Source organism: Sipha flava, unplaced genomic scaffold, assembly GCF_003268045.1.
Source record: "Sipha flava isolate LNK unplaced genomic scaffold, YSA_version1 87_pilon_pilon, whole genome shotgun sequence".
Lineage (NCBI taxonomy): Eukaryota > Metazoa > Arthropoda > Insecta > Hemiptera > Aphididae > Sipha > Sipha flava.
Genome location: NW_020273629.1, coordinates 302,761 through 324,473, shown reverse-complemented (window position 1 = coordinate 324,473; position 21,713 = coordinate 302,761). Strand labels below are relative to the sequence as shown.

Here is a 21,713-nt window from a genome sequence, read left to right as displayed (position 1 = left end):
ATAAATCGGTATAGTAGTTTTGGTTGTACGTCAAATTACCCCTGAATTACCGTCTTTGTCGGCTTCAATATTTTTTTAAATCCCTAGCTATACCTTATGGCGTACATTCAATCTTGTTCTTGGGGGGGGGGGGGGGTTAACAAAAATAATCGTTATCTTTTTTTTTTCGTTACACAGATAAATAAGATAAATAACTGCTATAAAGAGATATTATTTTATACAACTTTTTTACCAATTTACAGTTTACTTTTACATTACAGTAAATTAATAGCTATTGGAATATAAAAACAGCATAATTAACAAAACTTTTCTAACACCTATCAATATAACTATTTAATTATCATAATATTTGTATAGTTGTATATTTTAAATTCAAATCGTAATAATGAAACTACGAATATATACACGTCACCAATAATAAAACAATTTTCTTTTTTTTTTGGCCCTGGGGGGGGGGGTTTGAACCCAGAAATCCCCCCGTATGTACGCCACTGACTATACCTTTTTTATGTATAAATCTATCCCGAAGGTGGCTGAGGCGAGCCTCACTTTCCGTTGACTTTTTTTCATCTCTTGCTAAACGTATTCTTTTGACATTCACTGTACCTATGTTCGAACGACGACGTCTTCTAGACATAACTTTATAATTTCTGTACAAAGTAAGTATTATTTACTCAGTTTAATAAATAATAATAGTAATTTAATCTTATTGTTATGGTAACACACCACACACATAGTACAATAATACAGTCTTTAGTCTTCTTCTTTTTTTTTTTCTCTCAAAAAACCTCCCTCTTGAATCACTCTTTTAATTAAAAAAAACTAGCATCAAAATCCGATGCGTAATTTTAAAGATCTAAGCATACATAGGGACAGGCGCGGGACGACTTTGTCATACCTACTATGGTATTTATAAATAAAATTCTGTTAATACCCGTAAAAAAACAAGTATTTATCATAATCTGCGTTTTTATATTTAACTTGAATAATAGTGATTTAATGTTTATGTAAAACTTTATCATTTTTATAATACATTTCAATATTTTTAAAATTAGAAATTTAAACATTAAGAATTATGATTATTTTGATAAGGTGAAGGTTTATGGAAGTCTTGAACTTGTACATGTATCATCATGTTGTTATAAAATAAATTTGAATAATGACAATGGAAATTGCTCATATATACTGTTCATAACTTTTTTTTATAATGAAATTAATAATATGAAATAAATCATGACCAAACAGATTGTTCAAACAAATAACGCTGACGAATGAATTTATAATAATGAGTGCTTCTACAGTATGTCTAACTCGACAACATTTAATTAAGGAAGTATTTGAATTCAAAATAATATTATAAAATTTCAACTATTCACGTAAAATGATACTCGGGATACTTATAAAATCAACTATCTGTATAATTACCTATATATTCCAAATGTTTAAGTTATTTGGTCAAACTCAAAACAATAATATATCAACAGAATGAAATGGTGGTCTTCGAGATTTGCATAGTTACAGTAATTCCTAACTAGTAGGTGGCGCCAGGTATGTACATACTCACGGTCGCATTCGTATAGCGTTACATCACGCATCATAGGTCATACATAACATGCACATGGGCTGACCCGCTGTGGATGATTATATTATTATCTCAATTGTGGTAAATCGTCAATAGACTCCTGGGTAATCATGATATAATTAATTTACTGATGTGTTCTGTATCCTGCCTATACCATGGTTCACTCATACATCCTCAGCTGAAGGTAACCGTAATCATTTATACTAAAAACACCCGATCGAATGAGCATCTGAAACATTTTAATTGTCGTCCTTGATTTAACCAAGACTATATTTTACTGAAATAAATTGATCCATTGAGCCACATTGGAAAAATGTAATAACTGGAACCTATATTTATTTTTTCATCTAGAGTAAATAAAACGATGTTCGTTTGATAAAGCTATTAGGAAATAACTATAAAAATAGCTATTAAAAATAACTATAAATAACTACACATTACTGATCTGTATTCGATATCATATGTTCGAGTAGTACGGCCGAAATATTGATCATTAAAAATACAATTACCAACTGGCAGAAGTTATTCGAAAATAAAAACTGTCCGCGACAGACGATGGGCTATATATAACAGTAAATATCCAACACGCTGGACGAGAAATAATTGAAATTTTGCGTTGGGCTATGTTGGAATCGTGTTAAAAATATTTGTAACCCGTAATCCTTCACTCGGATGAAACGATCATAACGCCAACTTCTGAAAAATAAACCAGTGCTCTGCAGTGACGCAGCTGTTATACATATATACATATATATTTTACTTAGCCTAAAACGTTACAACGACAACTGACTATTCCAGTTGCATGTTTACTACTGAACGGATTTCGGTCGGGAAATCCCGTCGGTCGTCTGCATACTCGCACTCACACGGCATTTACAGACACACACAAACACAACAGGCGTGCGTGTGATGTAAAAAACCCAACGTTTGCTCGTGTGTGTAATAATATATACGGACGACTCGTCGCGGCAGTTGTCCCGACCTCCGCGCGTGAAGCCGCCAGTCTCGGCGGATCCGCATTCCTTCTCCATCTCACCACAACAATATATATAAAAAGAACAATGGCACTGCCTTTTTTTCCGACAACTACGTATACAATTATCACAGTTCTTGGCGATAGACTGCGACAAATCGCGTCTTATTGGACTGAAGAAGGAAAATATACACCACAATGTTTAATCAACGTTTTGCTCAAGCCCTCGTTGTAGTGTCCTCTCGTGTATCTATCTCGTGGTACATCCATCTTGAGGTATCTATTATAAATATTAGCCATTGGATACCAAGTCCTAATTCACTCGTTGAAAGATGGTGTGTATTTAGGAAATGGTATTTCTGTATTATGTTTTTGGATGTTTAAAGCGCTTCCATTCATTACTTTAATTGGAAGGAATACTGTGAAATATTTTTTAACATAAACATACAACACTTTTAAATTTGTACTTTGTTAAACGCATTTTTTTATGTTTAGGTAATATCATAAAAATACTTTTATTATTTATTAAATCAATGTTTTTATTGTAATTGTATTTTAATCTCATGAAATAGAATGAAAAATGTATAAATTCAAATAATTTTTAAAGGAATGTTAGGGGGCAAAATTCCCAATATCACAAACGAGTTGCATAACTTCTGGGAACTCTAATTTTTTATTAAGCTTAAGAAAGCTCCTACTTTTAATTATCACTACTAGAAGTAAATTATTATACGTGTAATAATTACACTTATAGTATAGTATAGTATTAGATTTTTGATGACGTCATCATATGACAAATCATTATTTTATGGTGAAAATACCTCCTATTTAAGACCCTGCGTATGATCCGTGTTATACGAGATTTTCCAGTATTTTAATGCGTTTTAGATAATTTTTGAAATATTTATTTTTATCCACAACTTCTTAAAACTTTTTTTATTCGTTGTAAGGTTTATCATATTATTATAAAAAAAAGACTAAATTATTGATTATCAGTAAAATATTTGATTATGTTTATGTAACTAACGTACCTATATTTATCTAATGTATAAGATTTTATTTTGGTTAACATTGAAAAATATTAGTATTGTGAATCTAATGAAAATTTTTTTAAAGTGCGAATATTTTTCTTTAGGTTCTAGCATTGATTATAAATACTAACCTAACCTAAATAATAGTATTTATAATCAATGGTTCTAGTAATGCATATTTTCGGATAAGAGTTGTATTTGTTAGCACATTTTAAACAACTAAATTTAAAATTTCGAATTTATTTGAAAATTACACCCATTATATAAGTTAAATAGAGTCAAGAACTAAATTTTTTTAGTATTTTTAAAGTGTAGGTTTTTATAGGATTTATTGTTTGAATTTGAGTTATCGAGGGCTATACACGCTCCATTCAAAATTAATACCAACTACCCAGATCTAACTTGATTATGAAGATCATCCATACCAATATTCAGTGTCAATTACGTAAACAGAGCTGCGTTCAACGGGGGAAAAAGAGGGTAATTGTCCCGGGGTGGCAAATTTTATGATGTTTGATGAAGCGGCAAATTTTTGAGGATCAACATAAAATAAAAAATATGAATTTTTCTTGTATGACTGTATAACTATAATACATATTATTTCTATTTTATATATTATTTTTTATTTTGAATTGTAATTTTCTTAAGGGCGGCATATTATAATTTGCCCCAGGGTGGCTACATAGCTTAACGCGGCACTGAACATAAACAATAATTTTTAAGAAAATAAACTACATTTATCTATATATTGTTTAAACAGTAAATATTGAATAATACTATGAAGTAAAATTATATTTATAATTAAACTTTAACAGTATTTACTACTAAGAAAGATAATTTTTTTACATAAAACTAAGTAACCCGAAATTTATTGTGATTTTGTTATAGTAAAAGTTAGTAAGCAAATTATTTGTCGATTATTCGCAATAACTATAATATTAAATTACATAATTTAAATTTATAAAAATTATTTTTAAGCTAATTGCTAAAAGTTAAAAATGTTATGTTTTTTCACTTTACATTTAATGAGAAAACACACTAATAAAAATATATCATGATTTTGTGTTGAAAACGATAATATTTTAAGTTTTTTAGATAAAATTTAAATTGGAAAAATGTCCTATTTATCTCCTTTAAACTAACCATTTGAGAATACAGTATTATCACTTTCTATTGATGGATCATTCTGTGAACTCTAAAAAAAACATTTTAATAGAATTATGTGGATTGTTGCCGGGTACTTATCGGTAATACGCATGTTCGGAATGCATATATTAAATTGGTGTAACCTTCGTGAGAAGAAGAGAGGAAGAAACGTGTACAACAAAAATGTATGCAAATGTAGTTATTTATAGAAATAACGACTCGCCGTTATGCAGTTATAGTGTATTTTAGTCCGTGGAGTTACGGAAAAAGAGAAGTTGTTGGTTTCGATCATATGGCGACAGACAGGCGGGAGCCACGGTGGTTTTTCTGCATTGAACAGTGGCAGTAAGACTTCTAGGAAGAAAACCAGTAACTTGTAAGAGCTACTCCACTATGTCGGCAAACAAGAATTCCATACAAAATCTTCCCTCTTCCATATTTTGTACTAAGTCCACTGACATAAATGATTCAAAAAATGAAAACGATTTCGACAAAACTATAATTACTTAATATAATATAATTAATATATAATATGATAATTCAGTCTATTTAAAAAGGTATTGTAAGCAGTGATGTTCCCATAGGGTATACTACATAAGAGATGTATACTCTCAACATTATTTTGAATATTCACTGGTATACTACGTATACTCTCATGTAGGGACGGCGAGAGGGAGTGGGCAAAAGGGGCAGTTGCCCAGGGCCCCGCGCCTTAAATTATAATTAAGGCCCCGTGGTTCTGATTTAACTGAACTTAAAATAATTTATTAATAAAAAATTATTAGACCCAAAATTTATTTTGCTCAGGGCCTCGCAAACTCTAGCACCGTCACTGCTCTCATGTCTCAAGCACTTCGCGGGAGAAGTATTAAATGTAATTAGTTTTACAGGTTTTAATTTTGGTATTTTGCATTATTAATTTTGGCAATAGTCATTCAAATTTTCACTAACTGTATTACTGTGAACTTATTATTAACGGTATATATTATGTATTTACGTATTATATATATTTATCAATTTATTTAAATAATTTTAATTTCTATTTCTATAAAAAAAAAAAATGGATGCATTTCAATTTGTCTTTAATATTTACAACCATTTCCCATCACCACCTCTGTTTAAAATTTAATAATGTCCATGTTATGTTGGCATAGTACATTTTGAATAAAATTGATGGGAAAATCACAGATTGTAAATAGAAATGCAAAAAATAACAACAAACTACCGTAGCGAATAAAGAATTCATGTTCAATGTATAATACCTTACGTTTTGTATTATATGGATACCTTATTGCCCACGTGTAAAAAATTACACGAATTATTAGTTTATTTTCGAAGAAAAAATGTAATCGCATACTAGAATATTAACATATTTAATATAGTGGAATAATGTTTTAATATTTAATATTATTATATTACGCAGTATCGCGATTATAAATTGTAATTGCTATGTCCTGGAATCCAAATAACAAATACAGTTGTACTAAGCAAGTGTTTAACCGGTAAAACCATGATATTTTATTTATTTATTTATTTATTTATTTGTTTATTTTTTTAGTAGAATATTTGATAAAAAAATATAAAAATATAAATATCAGGAATGTTTGAAGCGTATTGAATTACAAGTAGGTACATTTGATATGAAAACTTAAATATTTTACTTAATTTTGTTATTCAAAATTTAAAAATTTATCTTATGTATTGTGATAATTGAATAGGTTTGCATAACTGTGTTTAGTAAAAATAAATTAAAATAAAATGCTTTTTTAATGATGGAAGTAAAACAATCAAGATCCCACTCTTAATTTTTAAATCCTGTCCGTATTTATATATTTGGTGTTTTATAATAGTAGTATAATCACTGTTGATTTAATGAAGTTATTTTCATAATTATTTATTCATTATAATATATCAATTATTTATTAATATCAAAAATATAGGGCTAATAGTTAAAATTGTAATTAAATGATTAATAATAATTGTAGTGGTGAAAATATAATTACTATAGGTATAATAAATCCTTATTTAAACATTTCAGATTATTATTTATTATACAATTGTATTAATATACAATAATATAAAAGTATTAATAAATTAAAGCACCAATATTATACTTCAACAGCTCAATACTATAATAACATACAATTATGTTGTTCATACTTTCCTTTAAACTCTACTTCTTATGTTCACATTTATAAATACAAATATATTATTTAACCTAAAAATTAATAAAATAATATTTTGTTATTAAAATATACTGTAATAGAAAATTAAAATTGCAAATGTTTTTGTAGATTATGATTATACTTATGAAATTCTAGCATTTATATATTTGTTTTGAATGATTAATAAAATATCAGAGTCAGGCATAAATATTGTTCGTGATTTAAAGAATCTGAATCCTCTCAAATACTATAAATGATCATATCATACTACTCAAATCTTGTTGCAAGCCACGTATTTATTTGTTTGATTACCTGAAGATCTATAAATTTGATGATCTAGTATTTTTTTAGTATGTGTTAATTTCTTCCGTCGATGTGGAACGAAGCTTTTTAAAATATAAGAATTTGTTTTCAAATAACCACAACATATTTATTTTTGTAAACATCTAATAGTAGAATACAAATTCAAGGTAAAAAATGAGTGAACAATTTAAATAATTTAAATTGATTGTAAAAACATTGTTCTGTTTTGTATTTCAGGTCCACAATTAAGCATTGAGTTTGATCAATAATTCTCAAATCAAAAAATTTTTTACATAAATACCAATAAGAATAATGAAAAAATTATAATCAATAAAATATATGTAATTTTTTCAATGAAATAGAAAAATCTTAAAGCATATGTTAGTGCATATTTAGTTCTGTTTTTTAAGAATATTTGTTTGTTTTTTAGTGTATATTTTAACTTCGAAGCTAAATTTATATTAATTTGTTAAAACAAATATTTATAGTATCAAATGTATATATTTATTATCGATTTTTCAACCACGTATATCTTGTACATGTTATAGCAAAAACTTTTTTTGTTTGATTACCTATACACCTACGTAAAAATTGGTTTTGTTAATTAATAATTTGTAAATTGTGCTATACACAAAAAAATAAAATCACTTTTTTTTTATTAAAAACCTATTGAATGGTCTTGAATTATGAATTAATTTAATATTACAGTAACTTCTTTATGGTAAATGTCATCCACTATTACAGAAAACAACACCGTTTTCACACTTATATGGGTTTGGTCATCTTACACATTCCACAATGAGTTATCCCAAATTCTATACGTGCTATATATTGTAAGTGCGTCAGTGCGTGGGTATTATGATTAATTATTACTAGTCACTTAGTAGACGATATTATAACAATAATTTATTTATAAAAAGAAAGTTCTAATATAAACTAAACTATAGAAAGGTGTAAAAATAACCAATTTTTAATGACTCACCTGACACCTAATATGATTAAAAATGAATAATTTTTTTTTCTTCACATTTAAAATGTTACTTTTTAATCAACAATTATTCAAAATTAAATCATAATTATAAATAAATAAAAAATAAATAATATACTAACTACTTTTTTTGCTACTATTAATACATGACATAATATAAATAAATGAATTCAAATTTAAAGTTATACCAATTACATTATAATTCACATTTAAACTTTTTTACAATAATTAATCAATTTTATTAACAATATTTTCATACCTGAAGGTAGCCAAATTTGAACAGCGCAAGTGGTATGTACATTGACCCTAAAAAAAAATTATTTTTTGGCGCAATTGGTCAATGCCCGGATTCAAAACCATAATAAACAATAGAGAATTAATATAATTAATATCGAACAAATGGAAGCGATATTTATTTAATTAGATAATAAAATATTATAAAATATATTAAATGCTACGAAATAAAAGTTTGAATTTTGAATTTTATTATTTTAAATATTGAATTGATAATAATGCAAAGAATTTCATTGAAAACATATTTGACAGTTATAAATAATTAAATCAAGAGAAACTTCTATATACTTAAGACTTTTAAAAAAAATATTTTGTTATATTTCCATAACATAGTGGAAATACTTATGACTAATGCAAAATTAGAAGGAATCGAGAGGTTGTGAATTTCATTAAAATTTCGATTTTGGCAAAGATATGGTCTGGCCACACTAAAACGTGTAGCAATTGATAATTTTAATTTTATTTAAAATTATAAAATGAAAATGTTTATACAATTTCTATTTTATATTTATATTATATTTTAAAACTAACTAAATTTTTGTTCCTTCAATGAATGTTTTAGAATTTTAAAATTTGGAATTGAAAATTATATTGATTTAATGACCCTTAAATCGAAAATGTATTCACGATTTTTGAAATGTTTGTAAATATACTACACACATACACATAATACTACTAATGATAATTAAAATACAAAAAATACTTATTTACGACGATTTTTTTATACACTGAAGTAATATTTATGAATTATGTAGTTATGAAACGTTTTGAAAGACCAGATATTACCAGTAATAGTATTATCTGTGTGTTATAAATATAATAATTGTAGAATCCATTAAAATATTCCTTACTTTAAATAATAATATAATGTAGGTACATGTATGTATGTAGCTATATGGCTATATTTTTGAAAAGATATGGTAAAATAGATAAAATAGATAAACAGTATTTAAGGTTTATAGTAAATTCTACCTCAACGAAAAGTTAATTTTTACTGGGTACAAATTTTACTTAGTTATTATTTACTTTTCAAGTGTCTTAAAAAATAATTTATTTTTAAATATATCAAATCTATTTTAATGATTAATTTACTGTATTTAAATCACAAAATATCATCTGCATTTTAATACAACATATGTTGAATATTTATTTACTAGTATATTTAAAAATACAATAAAAGGGTACCACCTAACTACTATTATATTTGTTTACATCAGTGATTCTCAAACTGTGCACCGCGGTGCCCTAGGGGTACCATGACCACTCTATAAGGGCACCGTGGTCTACGGTTCATAATAAATAGTTTAAAATGTATAAAATTGTTTTTCCTTATTGTTTTCGTAAAAACTTTATAGCAAATAATGTAATATTTTCTATTTTATAATCGGATTTTCTCATTTTAACCTTATAATATTTTTGTATAATAATTATAATCATAATAAAAATAATTTTTACTTATCTATTTTTTAAGTTTAAAAATGCATTAATTTATAACCAAGTTAAATTTTATTAAAATTAATAAAATTGGTTATCAACAGTTTTTTTTTATTCTCTTTAATTTTATTCACAACCAGGGCACCGTGGCTAAATTGAGTCCAAAAAAAGGCACCGCGAAAAAAAAAGTTTGGGAACCTCTGGCTTAGATGCATTTTAAAAAAAAATTTAATTTTACAATAGACATTCTTGGATTCTTGGTCATATAATAGTTAAATATTTATATTATATTTGGGAGTACTAATATTAATGTACTTATGAATTCAATGATATTTTATTTATAAATTAAAATTATATTTTTGATTCTTATCTTCCCTTATGAATAATTAGTTGTGAGTTAAGTTGGTAACTTTCTATTTTGTACAATATTTATTTATTTTTTGTAAATTTAACTATTAGAGATTTGGAACTATCAAAACCTCTGGATAAATATACAGTGAACATTAAGTATAGGTACATATATATGTCAATTGTGTAAAATCTTGCTGCTATAGAATTAATTAAAAACTATAATAAAAATATATAATAAATAGATAGGTCTTGTTTGTTATTATTAGGCTTCGGGAGTTATTGTATTAGCAAATTTCTTTCTATAGTACAGATTAATTGCTGAATAGGATATACATACATTTGTTCCACGCAAATACGAATTAAAATTTTAAATTATTTAGTGCAAATTTATGACATTTTTGGTATTTTTTCGATTTGATTATAATTTTGTTGATTTTCCTCTTTTATGATGCAATTTTAGATATTTTTAAATATTATTCACAATATTTAAGTTTTTTTTAGGTAAGAAGTAAAATAACGATGGATGTCATGTGAGATATTAATATATGTCAGAATAATATAACAATAATAAATAATAATTTATGCTTATTTCAGGCTTTGTGGATTCTGATGACAGTGGAGGAATTATTATTTGATAAGACAATGCACGAACTGCACAAGTTTCTATCCTCAAATCAGAGATCTGTAGAGTTTGAGAAATTAAAGAATTCATTCATTGTGTAGCGCAATTTTTTAAATTAGACACTCAATGTGTATTAAAAAATGAAATAAAATGTTTTTAAATTTTAATAATTTTGTTTGTTGACTTCTGAAAGACTACATTAAAACCATTATTCCAGTATTAATATGAATTTTTATTTTAAAATATTGTCTATAATAATAACATTTTTATTATGATACTATAAATAAAAAATATATGTACAATATTTTTTAAAAATATTTATTTTAGTAAATATAAAAATGTAATGCAATTTTTAAGTTCAATTTTGGATATATTTACTAAAACAATGCAATAAATTTTAATGATGCTTTTAATTTCAAAAAATTCCGAGTCCTAGTTGTTACAATAAATCAGTTTTGTCGTTATTGCATATTCATAAAACAATAACATTTTCAAACAACATGAAACCATAATATTACGCCACCGCAAATACCGACGCAATAAAAATATATAATTACCAACTAATTTATATTTTACTGTTCTTGGGGGCTTAGTGCCTAAATTTAATGATCTTCTTCAATATAAATAGAAAAATTATTTCGCTGCCGTTACGGATTTACTTGAAGTCGACGTTATAATATTTTATCGGCCGTTGCAAATTACGTGTATTTATCATTATTATTATTATTGTGTATCTCTCCGTATTCGCGAGTACACCATAATACGCGTTCTGCATTCCACACCGCGGATCGTGGTAAATGTCAAGGACTCGGATGCCGCGTGCGCAAGCGGTGTTTGTGTTTATCGTTTATAGGTGCGTGCGTGTGTGAAAAACCGTTCTGATTTTTCCGGAACTTCGCGCGCTTATTGGCGCCGCCGACGAGTGCGCATGCGCAGCCGTTTCAGCGCGACGACCAGCCGACCGGCCAGCAACAGTTCCGTGGTACCAACGATCAGTGTTTCAAGACGCGCACAGCGACTGATATTGCCACGACCGTTCGACAATAATATTATTTAAACACGATGAGACCGTACGCTCTCCTATGGCCCTTGGCCGCATTCTTAGTGACCCGGACCTCCGGGTCAGCCATTCCTATGTGGGAATTCCTTAGCCGAGGAGAAAAGGTAACTTTTAGAGATTATCTCGTTATTATTATTTGTATAATTATTTATTTTAATTTGCCTAAATTGACGGTACCTACCCGTAAAATATACTACTGTAGCAAGTTGTACATCATTTATTGAAATTATCTGCCTTAATCGTGTTTATTCGATATATTATATCCATACATTTATGAATATTTGGATATATAATAACCATAAGTCAACTCAATTAAAATTATTATAAATCAATTAACTGATTGAATTTCTGGGTAACCGATCGATTTTTCAGTTTGATAGTTTATCTAATATTATGAATTACTATTATTTATTCCTTTGATACCTAGCTGAAATCCTTCACTTATAATAATTTTGTTGTACCTGCATTAAATATCAGGAATAAAACGGTCCACATCTTGAAGACACTAGTTTAAAATAAATCATTTCTTAAATACTGAAAAATACTTTGTAACAACGACTTGCACCATTTGGCATCATTATTCTGATAACTGTACTTCGAGATTATTCGCGTATGGATCGATCATTGTGCCAATTTTTTTTATTTTTTATACGATTACTAAACAGTCGAATAGTTTTATTAAATTGTTATCAATAAACATTTTTACTGTATTGAATATTATTATAAATATACAATTATTAACTATTATAATTTAGAATTAAGTTATCATGTATTTATACTTAATTGTAACTTAAACTTATTTTTACACATATAATGTATTTTATGGATTATGTAGACACTATTCTACTATTCTATATAATTGTGATACCTAATTGGTAATTATTAATAATTTCATGTTTACCTAGATCATAATATTGAATATAGGTAAATATTATCGCTACGAGGCATAAACTGACAGTTTTGCAATTTAAGATCTAAAGTATAAGTATTTACTGCTTTAAATAAATACATTTTTAACTTATTATAGAATGCTTATTTTAACATTTTAACAGTTATGGTGGTCATGTGACATTTTAGTTTCAAATTAACAGTTTGAAAATATTTAAAAATATATACTTTCTTGTGCAGTTTAATATATAAAAGCCGAGAATTATATCAAAGCAGTTTTCCACGATAATCGGCTTCATGGAATACATTAATATTAATGACCATTCATCCTTTTTTTTTAATATAAGTACCTACCTATTCATATTTATAAAAGTTCATGTACCTGAAGATTTCAATCTTCAGGTACTCTTAGTTATACCTTATGCAACCCATTAATTTAACAATATATAATAAATAAACTCCCTTCCTCTATAAACCTCTTTATAAATAGATTTATTGAAAACTTATTTTATCACTTGTTTTAGTAATATCACTTTATTGAAGACAACCCTGGCACTGATACAACTAAGACTACATAACATATAAATATAAACAAAAATGACTATTTTTGCCGGAAGACAGTTCTCCGTAAATAAATAGCTTTTATAATGAAGGGTACTGGAAATCATGGTCAACAGGAAATATATTTTATTTTATTACAAATATAAAATAAAACATAAGTTATTATATACTAAGGATAAATAAAATCTTAGTGTCTGTAGGTATAATAAAAACCCATTGTATTCAAACTTACTTGGCATGTAAATTATATTACCATCATAATAATTCGAAAATCCATCTCTAATGAAGTTCTTCCATTAAAATTTGTACGAAGAAGCCATGTTTAATTATCAAGAATCTATTAAAATCATATACGTACTCTTTAATCGATTTTTCATTCATTCAACTTCTAAATCTAATTTTTAAATCTATACATTTTAATCTACCTATATATATATATCTTTTTATATTGTTTTTTAATTTGAAGTTTTATAAATTACGTATAAATGTTCATTGATTATGTAACCGGCTTATTAATATAGATATATTATTTAGGTATAGAATATTGTATAGGGACCAGAATTTTGTAATACATAAATATTGATGTAGGCACATAAGTTATTAGATATACTTGTTTAATTTTTTAAATATATATTTAATTTCTAGTATTTTTGTATTTATATATTTATGTATAGTTAAAATAATCATATTATGCAATTATATATATATATATATATATACACATATAATACTTTGAAATTCAAAACTATATAAATTTAAAAAAAAATTTACAATTTTTTGTCCGTAATTGTATACCGAATAATATGTAAATCGTAAATCTCGTATAATTTTACGTCTGGTTTACAACAAAAAGAGTTCACTAACTCTTTAATTTTTGCTAACCCAAAATCTCTATATCTACATTTTTCTTACTTCAAAAATATATATTCTGAAAATGAAAATAATTATATTTTATATTGCTGTTTAGGCAACATTGCAACATTTTTAATGTTAATTAACAGTTACTCTTTTTAGTTAATTTTCACAATATGTATATATAGCATATTATTAATAGATTGTATAATTTTATTAATTGACATATAGTTACTGCTATACTGTAGGATAACCCACGAAGTTTAATAGGTAGATAAAAGCTATTGCAGCAATATCTCTTGATATAATTGTATAATCAAATTTTGTATTTTTGTGTGACTCACATCCTACAGAGATAACTAATAAAGACTACAAATATTCAAATTTTAATAAATTTTTTCTTATGTTTAGGTAAAACATTTAAAAAAATAATTTTCACTTTCGAAAAATTTGAACTTTATTTTATAGAGTTAATTCTTCTAGTATTATTAATATTTCAAATTTTTATTTTCATACTCTTAGTGTTTTATATTTTTTGAGTTCGTAGATTTACAAAATAGTGTTTAAATTCCTATTATTTATTTATTTTTTTAATAACTTAAAAAAGTATTGTAGTGTATGATGGACTACAAAATAACAAAAAATAATAATCATACCTAGTAGACTCATTAATTTAATAAGATTTTATAATAACATAAATATAAAATAATCGATATAAATCATATCTAAAATACTTGTTATAAAATATCAAAAAATTATAATTTTTAAATAAAGTGTTATGAACTTAATGTTAGAAATAAATACATGATACTCTCTAATAATCTAAAAATGATACTGCGATAGTGATCATTTTAAATATATTTCTTGTAAATAATACTATTTTCAATTTATAATTGCATGGTCAATAGGTACCTACTTATTCATAATAGCATTTGAAGTCGATTGCATTATATTAAATTAAAGTTTATACAAAACATTATCATTGAAATATTCTATAAAATATAATACAAAACATAAAATTATTGTAACATTTCAACTTTCTCCGTGCACCCTATTCCGCACGATCGAAATCCTTAAAAATTTCACATATTGCAATGACGTATTTAGGTGTATTATGAACGTAGTGGTTAACTGTGAACTGATGGTGTTTCGTGCATCGGAAACTAGTAAAAGAAATAAAAAATCTAGTTGACAATATACCCGGATCTACGGGCATATTAAATGAAGTATATCGTGTCGTTACACGATTTCCGTTTACCTATTACTGTAGAATAGAGTAATTTTCGAGAACAATGATAGTTTGAACAAAGGATCAAATTGTTTATATTGAAATTATTTGAAAAAAAAACATTGGATATGACCACCGAACCTCTATTATTGTAAACACCCAATTTTGAGACTTTTTATTAACGTTCTAATTTAATAATGTATTTACCTACCTATATAACCTATTTGGTGTTACCGCCTTGCCATGTTAATATACATGGTATGACCATTTTTTATTTAATTTTTCGATATATATAATCGAGTACATATTCCTCTAAGAAATTGCATCAAATTTGAGTTTAATAACACCTATTATAGGGTTTGAAATACTTATGGGATGTATCTAGTTTATATTATATTCTTTAAAAAAAATCTAGTTTGTTGTCTCTGATGCACTTAACAATAATTATAACATAAACAAATAAAATTACTGTCATTACCACTTTTATGCAACAACGAACATATCTACAATTTAATTTATTGTTTACGTTCTCGAAGATTTGAAATTCTAGTTCTTTTTTTTTCTTATTGCATAAAATCTGATTAGATAGCTTCTACCAAATATGTATGTACATAAAATATTTACCTTTTTTTTGTTTTCCTTATATATTTTTAATAGAATATATATTATAATTTGAAAAAATTATGTAAATTGAAAAATCACCCTTTGTGATTTGCAACAATTATACTAATGGACTTTAAAACATTTAAATATACTACTTACATGTCAATATTCAATATAATATTATGTTAAATTTATTATAATTATTTTACCAACATTTTATTTTCAAAATTAATACTTAATAATAATAATAGTTGAAATCCATACTTAATTATTTGTATTAACTTCAATTATATCTAGTATATTTTTCGTGGAATTTATGTTTTTTGTTAAAAGTCCAAATGCTTCTAGAATTTCTCTTTAGTACATACCAATACTATTTCATTTAAAAGTGCACTGAATTAAAAATATATTATATATTTACATATTAAATAAAGTAATAACGACTTTTTTGGAATTTGGAGACTCAACTCCTCTTCCCTTGAATACACGTCTAGTATTTGTAGGTAAAAAGGAAGTTAATTATCCTGCATTGAAACATAGTGCTTACATAATAATTTTTAAATAAACATATATTTAATTATATAGTTTTAAATTGTAGTAGTATTATTAATAAAAAAATAAAAGACAATTAATTTAATCACCCAATAATTTGTAATTGATATCCAAGGAGACTTTCCCTACAGATATGATTCTTATTATTTGTCCGCTTAATTATAGTCATAAAAAATTTGAAAATAAATATATATATAGTAGTATACTAGTACATATATATACCTATACATGTATGTATAATATAAATATAATTTTTAAAGAAGGTAGTAATTTATGTATATACTTACTGACGAATCCTTCAAATTAATGGAAACAATAATTATATTTTAAAGTTGTTCTTTTATTCTTCTTCGTTTTTTTTTTTTTTTGTATATACAATTTTTTTTTTTTTTAATGTTTATTTATATAATCTATTTTTATTTTTATATTCATTTAGCTATATAACTCAAACATGAAAAATTATTATGATATGCATAATTACCATCTTTTTTTTAATATATTCTTAGAATATATGATTGAAGGTTATGAAAAATGTTTCATACAAGTATAAATGATTGATTAAGTTTAATTTGTCTTGTTTATTTCCGTAAAGTTGTATGTATTGTTATGATTTACACAAACGTTATGTACTAAACATTTATAATTGCAATAATAAAGTATGGTCATCACTCATCGATATATTGTGTTAATTTAATTACTAATTATAAAAAAAACTATAGCTATATATATATATATATATATATATATTCTATGTATTATGTTGTATTATAGTATTTAATTTAGACGTCCCCATTATCATGTTAAAAATATTAATATTTACTATTTAATGATAGATGAAAGCAATTAAATTATTAAAATATAATATTTAAATAAATAAACAAATAGTTTATCTATAGAAATAAATAAATAAATAATTCAATAAAATCTTAGCCTAGAGTATTATTATATTTGTAAAGTTCGACCGATTTCAAATTAAAAATTCATCGTTAGGTATATACAAAGTAAATACAATTGAGACTGAATATGAAAAAATAAAAATAAAATCGTAACTCAAAATAATTTATAAAATATATTTTTATTCTATAATAACTATATTAATTCATTTTCTGACTAAACTATTTTTAAATTAATTTACGATTTATATGTATGTATTGTTTTTATCATGTTTATAAATTATAAATATTTTTTGTAAGTTAGATATAAACAATACGACATTTGTAATTTGTTAATTCAATAAATTTTGTTTTGTTTTTGTTTCTAGATGAGCCATTTATTTAATATGTTTGTGAAACAAGTAGCCGACTATTGTGACACGTCTTCGATGCCAGGTAAATTCTTTCATACAAGTAAAATTACTATAACATAGACACATGTTTAAACTGTGTAACCGAATAACCTACTGACAACTGGTAAGACTGCGATTGTTGAATTGCTGGGAATATAACGGCTTATTTTATTCTTTAGTTATTGTCTGTATATGATTATAATTATATAGGCTGGAGAGTCTTTTCGACCTTAAAGTATGTAATTCATGCTTATTCCTACTGATATCCATATAAACAGATAAACAGAATATAAAAGAATTCATCACTTTCATGATTATTATGTGTTGTGTATAATATGTGAACTAAATAAACCTAAATAAATAAATCATTGAGGTTGTATCAACGGAACGACGTGCATTCGAATATTTTTAAGAAACAAAATGTAATGTTGAGAGATCAATATTTCCTATTGACTTTCAAGGTAATTCTCGTTGTGTTCTTACGAAATTTATTATAAACAAACATCGTGACTTATAAATCGTTTATATTTTTCTGTGATCATTCATTTAAGTCTCTTGGGTTCATCGTTGTCCAATTAATTTGCATGTCACTATGAAGGTTATTGGCTCTTGCAGATCACGGCTATCATGCATAAATATAGAAAATAAATTTCTTTTATTCGTCAACTTTAAGTACTTGTAGGTATAATATTTTTTTTTCAATTCATCACACTAATTGACTTTTGGTTTAATAATTATCTTTATACTTTTCCTGTTTACTCAAATCAATATATCTTAATAAAAATATAGAAGAGTTATTTAATTCTAATTATATCTTTTTTTTCGTTATTAACTAATAATTAATCGACGTATTTATCTTTATTGTATTTCTACATAGTATTTTACATTAAATAACATTTCAAATATAATGATTAAATATTAAATCACTGTGTATTGACTGGATGTTTTTGATGTTTTTAATTATTTTTTAATACTGTGTATCTACCAGGGACTGGAACCGTTCGAATTTATCGGTATCGGTTCCGGTACTGGTTCTCAGAAAATAAAATAACTGTTCCGGTTCGGTTCCGGTACTGTGATGAAAATTAATAAAGGTACCGGTTTCAGATAATTTCGGTACCGGTTCCTGTTATCAGTAAAATATAATATTATTTCTTATCAATGAAAAAAAAAATAGTGAATATACCATAATATACTATCATCCACTTGTTAGTGTAGTATAGTAGGTAGTAATTATTTTATTATATATTGCTGACAATCAATGTTATCTCCTATAAAATATACAAAACAGTAATATTCTTATAAAATATAATATTCCTATAACTGGTAAAACTAAATTGTTATGTATCAGAATTTAAAGATAATAAAGTTTTAAATTAAAAATTGCATACGATAAATAGGTTAAAAATAATTAAAATATAAATAATAACATTCGCTCTATAGAAGGAGTAGTTAATAATATTTACAATACTTGTCAATCGTCAATAAACTATGAACTTCAATTTACACTAGCGAGTAGTGCGTCTATTTTATTTATATCATCACTTTATTTGAAAGATAATATTGATTCCAATTATGGTATATACTGGGAAAAAAATTTCTATATAATATTATTTTGTGATAAATATACACGTAATAAACACTTCAAATATATAATTTTAAATAGGTAAAGAATAAGAATAAGAACTTTATATAGTTCTAGATATAAGTATAATGAGAATGGATCCCTGATTATTTATAAACAAAGTAGTAACTACAAATAATTTATGCTAAATAAAACTATTTAATTTTGGAACCTAAAAGAACATTTATAATTTTAAAATTCCTGTTCGGTTCCAGTACTTCATTTATCAAAATAAAGTTTCGGTTTCGATTCCAGAACCGGTTCTTTTCGGTTAGGTTCCTGTCTCTGATATCTACTTAACATAGATGGATTTACCAATATAGACATATGAGCATACATATAATATGTATGAACACAATTCGATTTTAGTATAGTTGTTATTTTTAATTATTTTATAGATATATTGTACATACTATACATATAATATTTAATAACAAATATATTAATTAGATGATATTTATACGAATAAAAAACCTATAAAAAATATATGTAAAGAGTTTTTAGTAAAACTATAATTATTGTAACTGTAAAATAATTAATAACATATAGGAATACCAAATAGTAACAACTTATAACTTTAAATATTTAATTCGTGTAATAATCATATAATGTAAAGATTAATTACTAATTTATAATACATTTTTATATTAATTTTATTTAAATATTTTATACATATATATTTTTAATTATTTTGTTTTTACGTTTTAGACTGTAACAAAGTTTTGTTGGTTTATGGTTTAACTAACTTAGCAAAAATGGGTGATGACAGTTTAGATAAAATGGACCCTTATCAAAGAGGATCAAGAACAATGAGTATGTATTTATATCTTTATATTGAAATTATAAAAACTTGTACTGAAAACAACGTACAATTTAAAATAGAAAGTGTTGGCATGTTGTCTATTCTCGTTATTATTTTAGTATGGGAGTCTATGATGAAAGGAGGTTTCTTTACTTCTCAAACAACCAACAAATTTGAACAAGACCTCACCGATCCATTGGGTAAATATTATAAAATAAATATTATATATACGTCAATAATAAAAGCTAACCTATTTATTTCTAATGACAACGATAGAAACAAGTGGTGGAAATGATCTGGGATCAGCATCAAATAATGTCGAAGAAATTGCTACACCACCTGGAGGTTACATCATTGGACCAATGGTTGTAAGAGTAATGCCTGATGGTCGGCCAGTGCCCGGTGATTCTCAAAGGCCTCTGCCTAAAGACGAAGATGCGGAGGAATTTATTGCTATGCGATCCAAACCGATGCCTTCTATGATTGATATGTTAGATCAACGCAAACAACAAACACAAAATAGACCTATTGTGAGACCATTTAGGTACACGCTTAAACCGATAAACTGATTCTTCCAGTTCCAATAATGTGTTCTCATCAACTTGGTACAGTTTCAGATATCATATTTATTTATTTACAAAAAAATGAAATGCAACTTTTAATATACAATATTTTTAATTTATTGTTACAAAAAAACATTTCATCTTGTAAAATTCTATTTCGTCTTTATAATTATTATTATTATTATTATATTTTTATTTTTTAATTAGATTTAAATACGTTTCAGGGTCCTAAATAATTGTGAATACAATTTTTTTTATTTTTAAATTTTATATTGTAGAGTCATACTATTATTTATTAATTTGAAATCATTTTAACTTATTTGTAAATAGTACTGTTAGGTACCATTGTTGTGATATTTATGTTGAAAATTAAGTAAACAATTTTGATAAAATAATAATTGCATTTTATTAATACCTAGGTATATATTGTACGACATATATTCCATCAAAATTTACGAATAATGAAATAATTTTTATAAAAAAGACACAGTGAGGGTCATTTATCATATTCTTTAGTATGTCACATTCTAAAAATAAAATTAATCGATAGTAAAAAGTTTAATCCTTTTATCTGATATTTTTTGTTTTTATATTCCAACAGACAGATTAGCAGGTAAATATAAACTTTAATAAATTTTTGTCAAAGTTGTTAAAATAAGTACAAGTAGGTAGTCATTACAGAACAGATTCTTGCCTTTATTCATTTTTTTTACTAAATAAATTTAATTTGATATTTAAAAATATTGATATCGAGTATTTTTATATGCTCTATAACTTAAGCATTAAACTAGTTTATGTTCGTTATT

At 25.3% G+C, this 21,713-nt stretch overlaps 1 protein-coding gene across 1 annotated transcript; it reads left to right on the top strand.

The window, feature by feature from the left end:
• Positions 1 to 11,847: 11,847 nt before the first annotated feature.
• LOC112693488 (rhythmically expressed gene 5 protein) lies at positions 11,848 to 21,168 on the top strand. The gene is made up of 5 exons (XM_025568581.1): positions 11,848 to 12,053; positions 17,895 to 17,961; positions 20,251 to 20,355; positions 20,464 to 20,544; positions 20,621 to 21,168. Exons 1-5 carry the CDS (start codon positions 11,952 to 11,954, stop codon positions 20,911 to 20,913), a joined length of 648 nt encoding a protein of 215 aa, XP_025424366.1. The 5' UTR covers positions 11,848 to 11,951; the 3' UTR covers positions 20,914 to 21,168.
• The last annotated feature ends 545 nt before the right edge of the window (positions 21,169 to 21,713 follow it).

What these genes read in the sequence shown, in the direction of transcription:
- LOC112693488 (XM_025568581.1), top strand. Translation starts at nt 11,952, where the DNA reads ATGAGACCGTACGCTCTCCTATGGCCCTTGGCCGCATTCTTAGTGACC. An exon ending in TGACACGTCTTCGATGCCAG is followed by an intron (nt 17,962 to 20,250) that starts GTAAATTCTTTC and finishes TTTACGTTTTAG; the next exon opens with ACTGTAACAAAGTTTTGTTG. An exon ending in AGACCTCACCGATCCATTGG is followed by an intron (nt 20,545 to 20,620) that starts GTAAATATTATA and finishes TGACAACGATAG; the next exon opens with AAACAAGTGGTGGAAATGAT.